Genomic DNA, 17,413 nt, shown 5'->3' with positions numbered 1-17,413 from the left:
TTCAAGGATGTATTCAAAGTCTCCGTATTGAAGTGAACATGCTGGGAATCCTAGCCCATGACTGCTCAAAGTGGAAAAAGATGATTTCAGGGCATTGACAACCTTGAAATAATGTGCTGGAAGCCCACAGGGACCCTCTGTGAATGGCTGAAGGAGTTGACCACCTCACAGACCACCCACCCACTCATCCCGTCAACAACCTGCTGCCTACTCTGTGTCAGTGTCTGCTGTTCCCATTGGTCTCATTGATCACTTCAGGACTTGCAGAACTGGAGTGGCAACAATCCTGAGGCAATGCCGAAGAAGAAATTATTTTGCAATGAATTCTGGAACATGACAATATCCATTTCTTAATAGCAACAGATTTCAAGTATGACAGAACATACCGTTGATGTTCACTTCAGTCTTGTCATTAGTTGGAAAGAAAGTGGAAGCTTGTTTGGTTTTGTTTCTGACTAAAGTTTTAAATAAATATAAAACCTTCTCTCCTTAAGTAATCTGACTTGAGTTAAGGAACTTAGCTCTGTTCTTCTTGAAGTAAAGTGAACAGTGGCATATTTTACTGGTGTAATTAATACCCTTTGTAATTAAACAGGGTTTGTGTCAAGTTTCTAAAAGCTTAACATTCTATCTTCAACAAAAATAGATGACTAGAATTGCCTTAATAATACTCAGCTACAAGACCTTTTACTTAAAGAGAATCAGAAATTGGAACTTAGTTTATTTTGTCATCACATCTGTCTTGTTGATATTAAGAGCGTGTAGTATGGGCCTGTGGAATCCTTACCCTACTAGAACCAAACACAGACCAGAGTCTGTCTGGTATATGGAGGGATTCAAGTGGCTCCCAATATGAGTAGTTATTTTGATTTGAACAATCACTCTTCGTGGCTGACCCAATAGCTGTCGTCAAGCTATTCAACGACTGGATGATCACATTCAAGCCCAATCATCGAACGTGCACACTGGAAACCCTTTGTAACCATCTCAAGCATCTCAACTGATTCTTTCTCTCCTGCACTTCTGGATTAGTGGGAGAACTGGTGCAGCACTAAATAAAAACAGAAAATGTTGAAAATAATCAGCAGGCCAGCCAGCATCTGTGAAGAGAGGAACATTTCCAGTCAATACCTTTTCATTCTTTGCACCTAATCACAGTACACTCGCAATTACATTGTGCTATTTGCATCCTCAGTACATCCCAAAGGCTTTACAGCCAATGAGATATATTTTTAGTAACTGGTGTAATGCAAGAAAGGCAACAGCTAATTTGTGCACAGCAAGCTCCCACATGTGATAATGACCAGATACTTTTCTAATGCCGGTTAGGGGATACATATCGGAGAGCCATTGTGTGAAATTACATTTCTCTTCTTCAAAATACAGATCTGAGATCTCTAATGAGCATCTAAGCAAGCAGACAATTTACCGCCTCATTTATTGGCTCTAGCTCAGTGTAGAATGGATCAAAACCAGGGACCTATTGTAGATCTTTGGCGCAGTTCCTCATAATCAGGCAGTACACATACTATGTTATTCACTATGGTTGCAACTGATGACATCCACGGGTTTTTACAACATCCTGAACAAAGCCCATAAGGGACTGAACACAATGCCTGTTTTTGTTACACTGACACAGATGTATACCAAGACAGTAAATCTGCCACAATCTGTCATCTGCTCGGAAATCCTGATGATTCACCAGGTGCTGGTTCCTGCACTCCCTTCGACACAGAGCCCTGATTCCAGTGCTCCCTTTAAACTTAGCAGATTCGCTGGAAAATTTATTCTAGTACTGTGAGACGGTTTTAAACAAAAGTGAACTAAAATTGTGTCAGATCGTGAATTGGAATAGCATCCAATAGTCTGGAATGTCTGCCAATCCGGCACAATCAAAGTTCCGAGCAAATGGGGTTAACAGAGTATTACTGTATGTCGTATTCACAATATGGCATGGATTTATCTAGCATTGTTTTTTCCCTTTTCCTCAGTTTTTGTTCATTCATTTACATCTCTTCCAGACCAATCACCTGTGAAAAACAAGCCTTCACTACCCTGTCGCATCCAGCATCATTACACCACTCATGTCATTCAGTGTCTCTTGGTCTCCACTCTATCACAGGCATTCCTTTTGTTCACTCCTTCCTTCCCCCTTCTCTGCAACTTAAAATGTTTGACGAAAAGGCACCCAACAAATGTTAACCCAATTTCCCACTCCACAAATCTGATTATATCTGGAGTTTCCTGTTTGTCTTTGAATTTTCAGCATTTGTTGTTTATTTTTGCTTTTTGATTAAAATTACCTGGTCCTCACAGCTTTCTTCTTTCCTCCTGACAGTGCATTCGCAAAAGAAGAATAGACAGACGTGTGTAAGGAAGAGCCTGATCTGTGCGTTTGGAGTGGCTTTCATCATAAGTGTCATGTTGATTGCAGCAAATCAGATACTCAGGAATGGCATGGAATAAGCTTCCTAATTCGCCACCTGCTGGATTGAGCTGGCAGCACATGATTCCATCAGTGGGCAAACTCCAGCGGACTCCTGGATTAGGAACACAGCGAAATGTAAATAGTAGAACATATTTATACCAGGAACACGGAGCCCAAATGGAAGTGATTCCTTTTAACTCCACAAACATAGGATCCCACAGACAGGGGTCGTTCTTTTATAAAAGGGCTGAATTATTAAAGACTGCTTTTGATAATGCAATAAGATACAGAAGTTCTGAATTATAGCATTGGTTAGGAGTAGCAACGTGAGTGAGATGGGACCCATCATGATCCTGGGAATTTTCTCCAAAGTTAGAGAAACAGTCAGTGTAACAGTGAAGTGCTAATGCAGACTTTCTCTCCAACATTATTCAGCAAATGAAAATTAAACTTCAAGGTGTTCTCCAGCCAACTTCTGTTGAGTTTTGGATTGCGAGTGGATCTGGTGCACGTTTTACAGTAGCGAACTACCAGGAGAAGCAATAGATACAATTCAAGTTTCTGGTGCTGAGGAATCAACTCTGTTTGCACTGTGGGGACCATAGGGGCACAAGGCTTGAAGTAATGATTTGTGGCATCATTTGTGTCATGACTTGGACTGCTGCCAGTGGATAGGACTGGACAAACACTGTCCTCTATGGGTGCAAGTGGTAAACCCAAGGGGGTTAAAATTGGAGCTAAAAAGTAGTTTCTTCTGATTCACAAGGGAGAGCTTGTATTTTTACTGCCTGTAACAGTGCCAGTGTTTAGCAATAGCTCCTGTTGCGTCCAGCAAAATCAGTATTACCTGAAAGGTGCCCCTAATTCAAGCTAACTAAATAAACAAGCAGTAAATGTAATATTATTTATTTATAGTATAGAGCTAATCACTATAAAATTCATCAAGTGCCATTCTCAATCATTGATTTACTCATTTCCTGGTACTGTTATCTATTGGTGAAATAATTGATTGTTGGACCTGGTATCTTCATAAATGTGTCTACTCATTCGTAAACATGGTTATTAGAACATCCATTCATTGGCACATTCATTGCCTATTAGGCTTATTCACTGGAATCTTCATTGGTTGGTACACACATATACAGTATATATGTAGTGTTTACTGATATGCTCCTATTCTTCAAGGTTACTCAATAGCACCACAAAAACATTTAAAATCAGGCTGACCATTCTGGGATTCTGCAGCCAATGTCCATAGAAAGGGCACAAACCCACCACCCAATAATAGGAAGTATGGGATGTGTCCAAAATCTAAATAAATACCTCAGCGCTGACCACACAGCTCTCTGGCTTCAATCTCCACAAAGGCAGTGAACATTTCTCAACAGGCTCCATGTAGGCAATGGATAACATGGCCACCGGCTCCACAAATGGAAAGTGCACAATGACGCAACATACAAATGGTCATGAGTCCCAAACCAGGGTGCACATCATTTTAACCTACCTATTAAGTCTGTTGTTTTGTCTTACACCTCATTACTCCATTTGGCTTCTTCCAAGACCATTCAATGGATTGGCAAACTTATCATCTTAGTGTGAGGCTTTTCATGTCCTATGAAACAAGATTGGTATGCACACTGCTGGATGCATGTAATATTCTCATTTAGTAAACTAATGTATTGGATTATGCAACGGCTGTCATTCTTACTTACTATGTAAATTTATTCCTATTTGGACTGACTTTACGTAGTCAGGATTGTGCCAATTGGTGCCATCCAGGACTGACAGCTAATTTGTAGAAAGCAATGGGCTCCTAAAAACATCCGAGGCAGATTCAGGTTTCTGTTGAAAAGGTCCTCCCACCAACACCAACCACAAGAGGAAGAATAATTTACCAGCTCCAGTGTGCCTAATTCTTCACTATTCCACAGCCTTTTGCACTTCATTGGTCCATATTCAGTGCTTCACTAGTCTACACTCTCTAATCTTCACCAGTCACCGTGCTGTTCAGTGTTCACTCGTCCCACTGCATGTCTTTAGTCTTCAGTTTTCATTCACTGGAATAAAATTCAGTTTGTCCATCCGCAATTGTCCTGCAGATTCTCCTTCACATCCCAAAGCTTTTCATTCTTCACCATTTAAAGAACTCACCTATCCCACCAAGTCCACTATCCCTTTCCCGAATCCCACTGTTTTCCGCTAATCTCTTTCTCCTTCTCCCCGCTTCTCTCGCAAACCACCCTTCTTCCTGTCACTCTCTGTGAGCTCCTGTGGCTGCTCCTAAAGTGGGGAACATCGTTGAAAAATTTCACTTAGTCAAGAATCTGGTCAGTCAAATTATTGTCAGAGACACCACATTTTGTTAATTTAAAATTCATAAAACTTGGAGCAGTGAATTTGCTGAACATAAACATTTCTGACGATTCATGACAGATCTAAAAAAATGGCCTATTATTTATTTTTAAAATATTTTAAAATACTACAAAAATAAGATGCTTGGATGATTTTTTTCTTTATATAACTCACAAAGTTGTTTAACAGTAAGGACATATTCTCCTTCCTGCACCCTGTGTATATCAGCAGAATATTAAGAGCCTTGTGCCTAAACTAGACAAGATAAATATGGTGTAGCTGTGAGCAGAGGCTCAATTTTATGCTGTGTTTACTAAGTTCAAAGCAACCCCAGAAAGCTCTTAGCTATGAGACACAGATCCACTCTCTGCCAGTCCCTCTGTGACTGCCCTCAATAGTCACAGAAGGCTCATCGTGATGTAAACTGATGCCTTGGTGAAGTGCTCCACCTAGTGACCAGGTAAGGACAGACATAACTTGTACCATCCCACTGATAACAGCAGTAGATACCGCTGAGGCATAAACACCTTATATTCCTGGTTGGGAGGTGCCTGCAGGGGAGCATCCATTACTACCACACCAAACATGTCAAAGACAAATAGCTTCATTCCAAAAACAAAAGCAAAATAACTGAAAATGTTGGAAATATAACATAAAAGCAGAAAATGCTGGAAATATTTTGTTCCGATGTAAAGTCAACATGCTGAAAGATTCACACAAGATGCTGGAGGAACTCAGCGAGTCAAGCAGCATCTATGAACTCAATAACCAGATGAAGGGTCTTGACCTGAAACGTCAACTGTCCATTTCCCTCCAAAGATGCTGCCTGAACTGCTGAGTTCCTCCAGCATTTTGTGTGTGTTGCTCCAGATTCCAGCATCTGCAGAATCTCTTGTGTCTCCTGAAATATTCACTCGGTTTCTGTCTCCACAGATGGTGCCTGATTTGCTGAGTATCTCCAGCATCTCCTGTTTCTCCTTCAGCTTCATTCCACATATTACACGTTAGTAACCAGAATAATTGGGTCATTATTTAGTTAAATGATTTCATCTCCATCTTATTTAAATCTATCTCTTATCATTATTTTCTTTTATCCCAACCCCCCAGCCCCACCCCATTTCCTCCTCCAGCCCTGTTATTGCTCACAAGACACAATATTTGGTTCTGCTAATATTGCTCTCATTTGAATCTTTGGAAAAAGTGTAAAATGACCAACCGCTCTTCTTCTCCAAATTATCAGCGCTCCCATTTGTTCATATCTCCTGTAGATATCTACATTTCCCGCTGGAAATTAGGAATAAAATGACGGACAGGCAAATCACGGTCACTCAGCAGATTTACTTCTTTGTTTTAAAGAAGTGGGCTGGGCCTCCATGTTTGATATAACATGAATGAGGAAATTGTTGCTTGAGGACTGTTATCTTGAAGTTGGTGCCTCCAATAGTACCCAATGATGCATTCCCTTGTGCCACCACTTTCTGCATTTGTTCTAGGTCCTCTGATACTGGCCCAGTACAGAAAAACCTTTAGAGCCTTGGTCAAGCCAACAGAGAATTTTACATGGTCTTTCCTTGAATAATGTTGCCCTACAAATGATAACATGTAATGCCTAAGTTAGGTTCTGTACTGTTCCCCAATTTAAAAAGCTACACAACTTTAGCTCCCAATTCTTTGTATTCAAATGTTGGGAAGTAACAAGAAAGGCATTCTCATGTAGTCTCCCATCTTTCCCCTGAAGCAGCTTGCTCAGTAGGTCCATAGGCATTGGCAATATCTGTCATCTCCTTTGAAAGGACGTTAATGAGGGTCGTCAGGTATCCATGGTGCACAGTGCACATTTCCTAGAAGTGAATGGAAATTAGGATTAATGATCTCACTTGATCTCTCTCCCCTGCAATGTAACTACAGCAAGCTTCTCCCCCCTGCTGTCACTAGTTAACTCTGCATTTCAGGGGCTAAGCCTGTGTTCTCTCTGAGCTCTGTGGTTCAGCAACAAACCAACCTGCCAGAATGAGTGGGAGCTCTAAATAGGTCACCTTGAACAGATTCTCAGTAGATGACAAAGAAAGCACAGTGGACAGTTTATTGGAGTTTATAAGGGACAAGCTTAACCCACTACTGCACATCTAGTTTGCGCAGTGCAGAGAATAGTATGTGATGTTACCTTGACCCTTGTACATAAATTGTGCATGCTGTAGCCACTCATTCTTATCTACACATAGCAGAAAGTGATGTTTAATTTTAAATGGAATAATTTTACTTCTGTGCTATTGATCTGCCGCAGTTCCATTAATTTCCTAAGCAGAAACTGGGAGTATGCACATACTGGACAGAATACAGTGAAATTATTTTGCTGTAGCATTAAATGATGTTATGATAGTTGAGAGTTAGCAAAAAAAACCTCTATCATCACTGTGAATTGAAGGTGGAATTTCTGTGTGGACTGTCAAACTGAACTCCATGATCCTCCAAAATGACTGTAATTCAGAACTTCTGTTTTAGAATAGTTACAAAGTACTTCTATGTTTCAGTAAAAGAAAAATAAAGGACAAAACAGTGTTTAATTGTTGTAAATATTAGATATATAGTAAATTTTGGCATGCTTTAATAAATAAATAATGTGAGAGAATACTATTTATCCATTCTGACTTATATAGATATATACATTCTCATAGCTAACAAAATCTCTTCTCCCCACCACCCCAAACATATGATGTGCAATTCTATCACTTTCAGCAATGAAACCATTCCCACTTCATTTTTCAGAATGAAAGCTCTTAAAGCAACAGCATTTATATTCTAATTTTGAAGTGAAATTTAAATTATTTTTATATTATTTTGGATATGCTGCAGTCTTATGATTGTAAGAGCTACATGTTCTTTACCAATGGATGAAAATGCTCATGTATATTTACGTTATAATTCACCATTTTCTTGTTTCCACCCTGTCCTTCTTCTTGTGATGTATAATCTCACAGTGAAGGTCCACGAGTTTTTATTGCTGTGTGTTCTCCTGATGTGATTTTGGTGGAAATTCCAGAACATTGGGAGTACTCATCTCACTCCCCATTTGTAGATCCAGCCTTCTGCATCTTCTTTATTTTCTCAGCTCCAAGTTAGGTAAAACTTGTGCAGAGCAGTTTCTGTAACGAGATGAAGGCGGCCCTTAAAGGGCCAAAATAATTTATTAAGAAGTTTGAATGTTTGATGAATACTGAATCTTGATACGACTTAATTGGCTCAGTGCTGTACTGAGAGGATTCCACTTCCCCACTCCCTCAGTCTTCCCAACCCCAACACTACAGCTTAGTCCCAGATACCAGCAGTTATTGACACTCAATAGTTTGTGCAGGCGGGTTTGTCTTAACGCCGCGGGTTCTGTTTTCAAAAGAAGTTAAGAGGTTTTCTGATTTCACTCCTCCAGATCAGAGGCAGGGACTTTGGCAAATGATTCCTTTCATGTGCTGTGCTATGTTCAGTATGGAAATGCCAAGTATGGCATTTCCATACACCTGTTGCACCAAACAATGAAGATTTTGAAAGGGTGGAATATAATGCTGCTCACTTGCATTGTCAGCCCTCCAAATTCATCCTGGATTTTCCTGGATTTAGAAGGTATTCTTTTGGACCTTGCTATGATCAACCCAGGAGGACAATCAAAAGGACACGAGTAAAATTATATTTTTAAAATTCACTGTCAAACGATTAGAGATGAAAGGTCATGTGACAAATCCTCCAGCAATCCCTCCATAGAGCAAAGGCGTTTTCTCTCGCCAAACAGAAAATCTTACAAGGCAAATATATCGTTAACTTAAGGAATCTGTGGAGTGGATTAGTGGGAAATTGATTGAACAATGGCAATATTAATGTCAAGTTTAAGACCTGATCTCAATTGGAAGCTACACACAAATTACTTACCACAATATTAGCAAAATCTTTTCATTACATTGCTGGGACACAGAATAGATCTCTGATATGTTATAATTATGAGCCAAGAATATAAAAACTGTTGATAATTGTGTGATCTAAATCATCAGTGAAAGCAGGGGCATGTCAGGAGAACTCATACTCCTGTTACCAAGAACCTGGAGTAGCCTGAGGATGCTAGAAGCTATGGAATAATTAGCATAGGCTGCAGACACAGGCTTCAATTTGCTATCATTGGGACTGATGTGATTTTGCGGAATAATGTGAAGCACGTTATAATGGTAATGAGAGTGATGTAAAGTGAGCAGTCGACTGGCAATCACCCATTTCAAATGTTTCGATAAAGTTAGAATCTACCTCTATTACAAGTTAGTATAGCATTGGTTTATAATGGAGCTTCTAATTTACGTAGCTACTATGAACTTGCAGCTGATGTTGACCAATGGTAAATGGTCGGGGTATTAATGCTGTGAGCTGGTTTAACCTGATCAGAATTGATAGAATTGGAAGTGCTCACTATCAGTCTTGAGGTTGACTTATGTTGTATAATGGAGATTCAAGCCAGATTGGTGGGAATAGACAAAACAAGTGTAGGCTGTCAGTGTACTGCATTTGTGTATAACCTGAACTGAAGTAATCCTAGTAACAAACTTTGATTCAGGTCAGTCCATGCTGATTCTAACCATATGAGATCTCAATGGGCTGCAGTAGAAATAGAACAATTTCAAAGACGTCTTTAGTCCTGCTTTTAAAGCTTATTAATCAAAATGTATTCTCACCCACCAAAAAATAGAAAACTGGAAAACATATATCGTTTGCATCTGGTTTCATAAGAAAATATAACCTCTCACAGCATACTGTGCATGCCTTGCTGTGTTGATTTCCCATTTGCTCCAGGGGATTGGAAAGCACTTGTCAACTGAATAAATTAAGGCTTAGAACACAAAATGTCTTTCCATGTGCTGTTGTTCTCAGATCATACTAAAATCGTCCTAATTGTTGTTTGGATTAACCCGCTGAGCATGCCAACTATATTGTGCAAATCTGTAAAACAAAACTGTTTATGCATTTGTTCTTTCTTTTTGTTTTTAATAATATTTCTCAGGGTTTTGTCAAATTATTTATGTTAATAAAATAATCAGAAGCTTCATTTGATTTTAAGATTGTCTGACATTATTAAAGAATTTTGCACAGAGAATTATTTATTTTACTGTTGGAGAATTTTGTAAACTTTACTCCAGCTCTGAAATTAAATATGAATGTTTTTCTTTCTCTCTTAATAAGGTGTGGCCATTTTTCACATGATCCTTGACTGTGACTATCAGAAGGTTAATTGGTTATCATGAGGTATCTGAGACGATTTAATCCTGCTTTCATTGGACCTCAGCACACTGATATTGTCAGTAGGGGGTCACAACAGAGGCAGTGATCAACAACAGGAGTTGAAAGATCACATAGAGGATTATCAGACCCCACTCTCAACTGCCAAAACAGTTCTCTACTTCTGGAACATCTTGGAATATTGGAAACCATCTTGTTATACACTTTTCCTCTTTTCCTTGCTTCACCACTAATGGTGAGACCATTCACTCTGCAGCTGCTGTACTTTTCCCCCCTTTCTCTGTCCACTGGGCCAAATGTTTAAGGCTCCAGATCACCCCTAATCCCAAATTTGCAACATTTTCCTGTTTTATTTTATCTACTCTTTTGCGATAGTTGTCTGTGAAACACACCTTCAGTCCCAATCCCACCAATTTGTTGACCATGACCAATCTGCCTGAACCCCAAGTTACTGATACTGTTACTGGTTCTCCTCAGGAATTGCTCCATCTCCTTCAAACCTGCTGTTATTGCTCCTCGTCTGAACAAAAACCCTTCCTTGCAAACTACCATCACAACTTCCATTTTAACTTCCCTTTCCTTGAAAGTATTTAAGCCTCCCAACTGCATTCTTGTCTTTCCCTGAATTCCTTGATTGAATCTTGCCAATTAGAAGCTCTTGTGAGAGTCACTGACGTGAATGTGACTAAGGAAATTTATTCTTCCTCATCCTTTTTGAACAATCTGCAGCTTTTGACACAGTTGATTGACCACACTATCCTTCTCCTATATTGTTGTCCAACTTGGACAGGGCTGAATTTGCCTGATTACATTTTTACCCAGACAAAGCCAACTGTCATTACCTCTAGATTCCAAGGATCCATCCTTGCACTCTTCTGTTTCTCATCTATATGATACTCCTTGATATCTTATGAAAACACAATTCACTTTCTACAGACCTAACTCTTTCCCTCAATCACTTCCCTTCACTCACCTAGTGTAACTGAATTGTTGTATTGCTTGTCCAACATCTAGAGCAGATGAGCAGAAGTTTCCTCCAATTAAACTAAGAAGACTGAGGCCATTGTCTGCAGTCCCCTCCCACTCACCTTGACGTTGGCCCGAAATTGAAACAGACCAATTGCAAACCTGGAGTTACAATTGATCCTGAGGTGACTATTTTAGTTTCGACACTAATGTTGGGACCATTCAGCCCGCTGCTTCTGATACTTCTCCCTGTTCCACGAGCCACCAGGCTAATCTTCTAATGCTTCCCCCAGCCCAGCCCAAGCTCCAAATTTGCAATGTTTTTTTACGTTTCTCTTGCATCACTATTGCTTAATTTCACCGTGCATTGTGCAACTCCTCCCTTGCCTCAGTGCATCTGCTGCTGAAACCCTCATCTACCCCAGCTGCTCTCTCTTGTCCATCTGTCGTAAATCTGAACTCCTCCAAATTTTTGCCGCTATCACTATCCTAGTCATCCACCATGCTGGGTTTGTTTGGCCATGACATTGGAATAAAGGACAACAGAAAATAAACATTTCAAAACTAGTCATGAATTAGAACTAGTACATATTTATGAAATCAATTTCATACAAATCTCAATGGAATACCCCTAAACATTTCCTTGGTCTCTGTCTTCTGTGTGTTTTTGCCTACTTATGCGAGAGGGCTGTTTGCTCTGTTGGCCAAATAATGACAGCAGGAGGTTTGAAGCATTTTCTTGGTTCGACCTCATTTGTTGTGAATTGGGACATAGACTGTAGAGTTTTGGATGACCCTAAGATTATGGAGAAGGATCAAGGGAGCCCGGCCTGGAGTGCATGGAAATAGTCAAGTCCGGAGACAGAAAATGGGGTTTCAGCAGCAGATGGTGTGAGGTGAAAATTTGTAGAAGCAGAAATAAAACAAATAACATTTAAAGAAAGATTATTGCTGTTGGAAGAAGCAGAGTTTCTGGATTGGAAAAGATGGTCAACCATCTGGCTTCATCCTACAAACTATCAGTACTCCCCTTGAGTATTTTGCAAGATTTTGCCAATTCCAAATAGATTCCTCAAGTCCCATTCATCTGTTCCTTTAACAAATTGTTAAACAACAGCAACTTGCATTTACAAACTGATTTTAACACAGGAAAATGCTCCAATATAATTGTACATGTGTACAAGATACTCGTACTTGCTTCTTGCAAAATACAATGTCAAGGCCAATAGAAGATCTGGAAGATAAAACAGAACCAATGTGTTGGAACCGTTTCATATTGGGATTTCTAGATATGGTTGATGGCAGCACTGTTTCAGTTTTCAGACTCGATCCCTGAATACTCCTCATCTCGAGTGGAATATTCAAAGATGTCACTGCCAAATGACAATCTACCAAACTGAGGTAGAAAGAACTAAGCCCACCTTTATTGCCTGCTTTCTGCCAATCAAGCAGTTACAGTCAAGCCCTTGCAACAAACAAGAAGTTGGACGAACTCTGGAGCCCAGATGAAGGGTCTCAACCTGAAATGTTGACTGTCCATTTCCCTCCACAGATGCTGCCTGACCCGCTGAGTTCCTCCAGCTTCTTGTTTGTTGCTCTGGATTCCAGCATCTGCAGTCCCTTGTGCCTATAATCAACCCCTTAGGGTGTTCTGAATTGATAGTTGGAGGAATGTCACACTGCATCTCTCTACTGTCTTGGTACTGTACAACTGATTGTTGTGACTACAGATCTTAAATTCATAGTCGCCCTTGGTTGGTATGTTTATTCAGACAATGCTGTCAAATTTTCACAGTTATATTTCTCTCTGTCCCCTGCAGAGCATCAGGCCAACACTAATAACATAAGTCAAATTCATGCAGGTTTAACTCATGTTGGGGGCTGTTAACACACCTGGAGTTCTGGCTTTGAGAGTTTGAAGACCATGTATTTCAATTTACAAATATTTCACCAGCTTTATCTATGTTTATTAGACCTTACACTCTGTTGTAATGTACAGTATTAAAGGACTAATCTCACTTTCCACGCTATCAAAACAGCCTAATTTCTGATTTAAATAACTATCATTGTTGTGATGTGGAACTCTGTGATTTGCTGTTGGGGTATTGTACTGTACATGGATGGTTTGCAAGACTGATTGTACAGTCTGTGGCAGTCTGTCATCTGATAGCTTGACTCTCACTTTTACCTCTGGGTCAAGAAGGTAGGAGTTCAAGACCCACTATGAGCGTGCAGATTTACATGGGATTTTGGAACAGAATTGGAGCAATCAAAGATGCCTGATTTCAGATGAAATTTTATCAAAGGCCTTACTTTTCATCTTTAACTGAGGTAACAGAAACAATGGCTTTCCATGAGCTGAAAGAGCTTTCCCATTATCTTGGCAAACAGTCATCCTTCTTTCAACCATCAAAAATAAGTGAATTGGACTTTAATCACATTGATGTTTGCGGCAATACATTGTGCAACATTGACAGATGTGTTTCCTGCATACTTGTGGTGCTAATTCCTCAAAAGTAACTCATTGACTGCAAAACACTGACACGTGTGAGTATATGTAACGTGCTGTAAATATAAATACCTGTTTCTTCTATTCTTCAAATGTATGCCTCAGTGTAGACTTGAAAAATAAAGCATCATACACTATCCTTGCAGATGCAGAAAAATCTTTCTGAGCAGAAAAATAGAATCACTAAGTTAATATTACTCATTTTTTAAAAAGTGTACTTCCATTACTATTTTAATACAGGTTTGATAATGCCATTGATATTGATAAAATATGGCCTTCCAATTTATTTTCAGGTAATGCTCAAGGATATTTCTCTGTGGTATTATAAAAGTTTTCCTAGGAAATTATTCACCTTGGTGCAGGATTTGGAATAAATAGTTGGGCTATCATGTTAACTTTGTTCAATGCTGAATGATAAATGTTTGGCTAATAAATTGAAAGGAAGATTTTTCCGCATTTTAAGATATTTCTGCAAGGACAAACACAGCACAATGTAACATCACACATTCACCGAATGTTACAGTTCAATTTATATTACTGGAGTAAAGAGGACTTTATTGTACTCATTGATTAATGGCCAACTTATTTGGTTAAAATTCTTAAAAGAATCTTGATTACGTTTCAGAGCAATGCCTCAGGTTAATAGATTGTCTAATTGCAATAGATAATAATTCATTGCATATAAACTCCAAAAAATGTAATAAAGTACCAAGATTTATTTTTTTTCTGTGGTGCAGCCTTTTTCTGTGGTGCAGAGTTAGGTATTTGGTCTAAATTTCTAAGTATAATTGAACCTGGCAATAAAGCAGCAAATATTTTTCCGAAATGTCCATTCTTCACCAAAAGGAAAACTGGCAAAATATTTTACAACAAATAGTATCAAGAATGACTCACCTCACTTCACAAGTGCCAATTTTTCAACTGGACTTCTGTAATGGAAACCAGAAAAGGAAACACTGGATAATTAGCCTTCTTAATCTCAATGTAACTATAAATGCAACTTTAGACTCCCAGACAGAGATCGTTGATCTGCACGCAAACCAGAGATTAAGCCTGGCTCCTTCCTCCTGATACACATAGGTCAGTTTTGCAGCTATTTATCAAGGCATAGGATTAATGGCTTAGTCTTTCAAGACACCAGTCTTATTTTCACATAAAAGTTCTGACACTTAAGAGAATAGAACATGTGTTCTAGATTAAAAAGAAAACTGAGCAAATACTCTCATCAGAATGGCCTCACTTTGTGTAGATTTCCTCTTCCTGTAATACCAATGCTGCCATATTAGGCCTAACTTTCCATTGTCCCACTGTAAGGTCTCTCTGTTGAAATCCTCAGAATGGGAAATCAGACCTCTTCGTAGGAGATTCAATTTGTAAACAGGACACATAAACAATTTAACATGCAAAACACCACTTTGCAAGTCATTGGGAGGCAGCTCTGCATCTACAGAGAGCCTTGCAGGGAAAAAGGTTTTCCCTGTTTACACAAGTTCTTGATTAAGTAAAATAAATTAATCTTGAGTCAGATTTTAAATATCATTAATGGGATTATAATAACTGGATGCAGGTTTTGATTGGGAGATAAGACTCTGTCACTTTGAGGGAAAACTCTTAAGAGGGTCAGCTGTTCTAATGCTTCACAATGTATTCCATTCAAAGGCATCTTTGAGTTTGAAATGTTACAATTTACAGAAAAATATCACAATAAGAAAGGTTTAATTTCAGGTTTATATTCAAGTACTGAAGTTGGATTTGATCAGATCATAAGAGGAATCTGAGTAAATATATAAGGGCCATTATGGTCATCTATCATAAAATGAAATGGGAGGTATGAGACCAGATTAGCAGTTAACACAATGGGAACCCAAAAGTCTGCCCCAGGTGTTCAAATAGTAAATTGGTGTTGGAGGAGGGTTGGAGCCAATTAGAAACAAATTCATGGCCTCGTGTCTCACGTATCGGGCTTTGTCAGGGGTCTCAGAATGCCACAATCATGACATCTTTAATAAAAGAGAGAAATCTAATTATAGCAACTACAGAGGGTCTGCCACAGGGAAAATTATCGGCAGGGTCCTCCTCAACTATCTCTTGCCAGTGCCTGTTCCCTGAATAACAGTTGGTTTCTATCCATCTGGAGAATGGCATGATCTTCACCACACACCATCTCCAAGGGAAATGCAGGGAGGATCATTAATCCATATATGTGGCCTTTTGTTTGGCCTTTCAAAATCTTTTGACTCCATCAAATGAGCAAGACTGTGGAGAATCCTCAAGTTTGGCTCTCGCTCACACATTTGTCTCAATTCTATAAGCTCTATACGACAGGATTCAAGCTGTGATTCTAACCACTGGGTCCACCAGAGATCCAAGCCCAGTGCAGATTAGGGTTAAGTAGATTTGTGTCATTGTTCCAATTCTTTTCTCAATCTTTCTCAGCAAAATATTGCACCACACCTTCATCAAGCTTTCCACCAGAGTTGAGCTAATCAATGGGGTGACTGGAAAACTGTTCAATATCCATCACTCCAGCCTCAGTCATTGAGTTGCAGTCTGCAGATGATGCAAGACCCTGACAGCCCATTCACTGAAACGGTCTTCTACCAACTTGCTCCCACTGCACAATGCTGCCCTTGACTAAACGAATCACGACGAGACCCTGGAAAGTGAAGACTGCTTCTTAAAGCTCAGCAAAGAAATTAAAATTGATCATCACCTCTGGGGAAGGAACATTCAGAGATCAAGACCTCAAACTTGACACAAAACTCATAGCCTACTAGACCGCGGTAATCCCTGCCCTTCTGCATGCCTCAAAGTGCTAGAGAAAATTGAAGAATCAAAGAATCACACAACAGTGGGGAGAGAGCTGCTCAATGTCTCAAGCAACTGCCACCCAGCAAAGATAATCATGCACTTACATAGAGACACAAGAGAGACTGCAGATGCTGGAAATCTGGAGAAACACACAAAATGCTGGAGGAACTCAATGGGTCAGGCAGCATCTATCGAAGGAAATGGACAGGTGACATTTCGGGTCAAGACCCTTCTTCAGGACTGGAAAGGAAGAGGGAAGATAGCCAGTATAATAGGGTAGGGGAGGGGATGGAGCAAGAGCTGGCAGGTGATAGGTGAATCCAGGTGAGATGCACTTACATACATTTTTCTCTCTATTTACCATATAAACCATGTAGTAATTGATTACATCTATTACATGCATATCCAACCAACAACAATTAGGCAACATGGAACTGCCCTTAAATTTACTCAGTTTATGGGCAGCTCCAAACTGTCCCATGAAGTTTAATAGATACCTACCAACTGTCCTTAGGCCTGTCCAATAAATCATAACGTTGAGGATTCTTCTGAGCTGATAAGACGGGCTCTCATTAGCTGTCTGCATCTGCAGTAACCACACTTCACCAGTTTATAACATGATATGTGACTATTGTCCATCTTCTAACATATGACTGTTCTCCATTTTGTAACATAATATGTGACTGTGTAGCTGCCTCTGCCATGGTCTACTCTAACAACAGACATGGACCAAGTACATGGCAAAGCAGTGGAGAGGGACCACTAACTTTGTCTCTGCAAAATCCTCCACATCCACTGGCAGGATAAACAAAGCAATCTCTCAATATCTCCAGCAATGATGCTCTAAAGTCACCAGATGGCTCCAATGGATGGGCCATATCACTGGCATATCCACATAGGAGACTGTAGATGCTGAAATATGGAGCAAAAAATAAACTGCTGGAAGAGCTCAGTGGGTCAAGTAGCATCTGTGGAAGCTAAAGGATAGTCAATGTTTTGAGTCGCAACCCTGATTTAGTAGACGTCTAAAAAACACTATGACGCTGGAGGAACTCAGCAGGCCAGGCAGCATCTGTGGA

General features: G+C 39.6%; 1 protein-coding gene across 1 annotated transcript in view; it reads left to right on the top strand.

Moving 5' to 3' along the window:
* The window catches only part of caln1 (calneuron 1), a 276,804-nt gene extending 274,055 nt beyond the window's left edge, over window positions 1–2,749 (top strand). The window contains exon 6 of the mRNA XM_052035670.1: window positions 2,339–2,749. Within this exon, the coding sequence (XP_051891630.1) occupies window positions 2,339–2,466 (128 nt within the window). The 3' untranslated portion in view covers window positions 2,467–2,749. The remainder of the gene's footprint in view (window positions 1–2,338) is intronic.
* The last annotated feature ends 14,664 nt before the right edge of the window (window positions 2,750–17,413 follow it).

This window comes from Pristis pectinata, chromosome 21 (assembly GCF_009764475.1).
Source record: "Pristis pectinata isolate sPriPec2 chromosome 21, sPriPec2.1.pri, whole genome shotgun sequence".
Classification (NCBI taxonomy): domain Eukaryota; kingdom Metazoa; phylum Chordata; class Chondrichthyes; order Rhinopristiformes; family Pristidae; genus Pristis; species Pristis pectinata.
The sequence above is the reverse complement of the archived record's forward strand: the minus strand, read 5'-3'. Positions and strand labels throughout refer to the sequence as shown.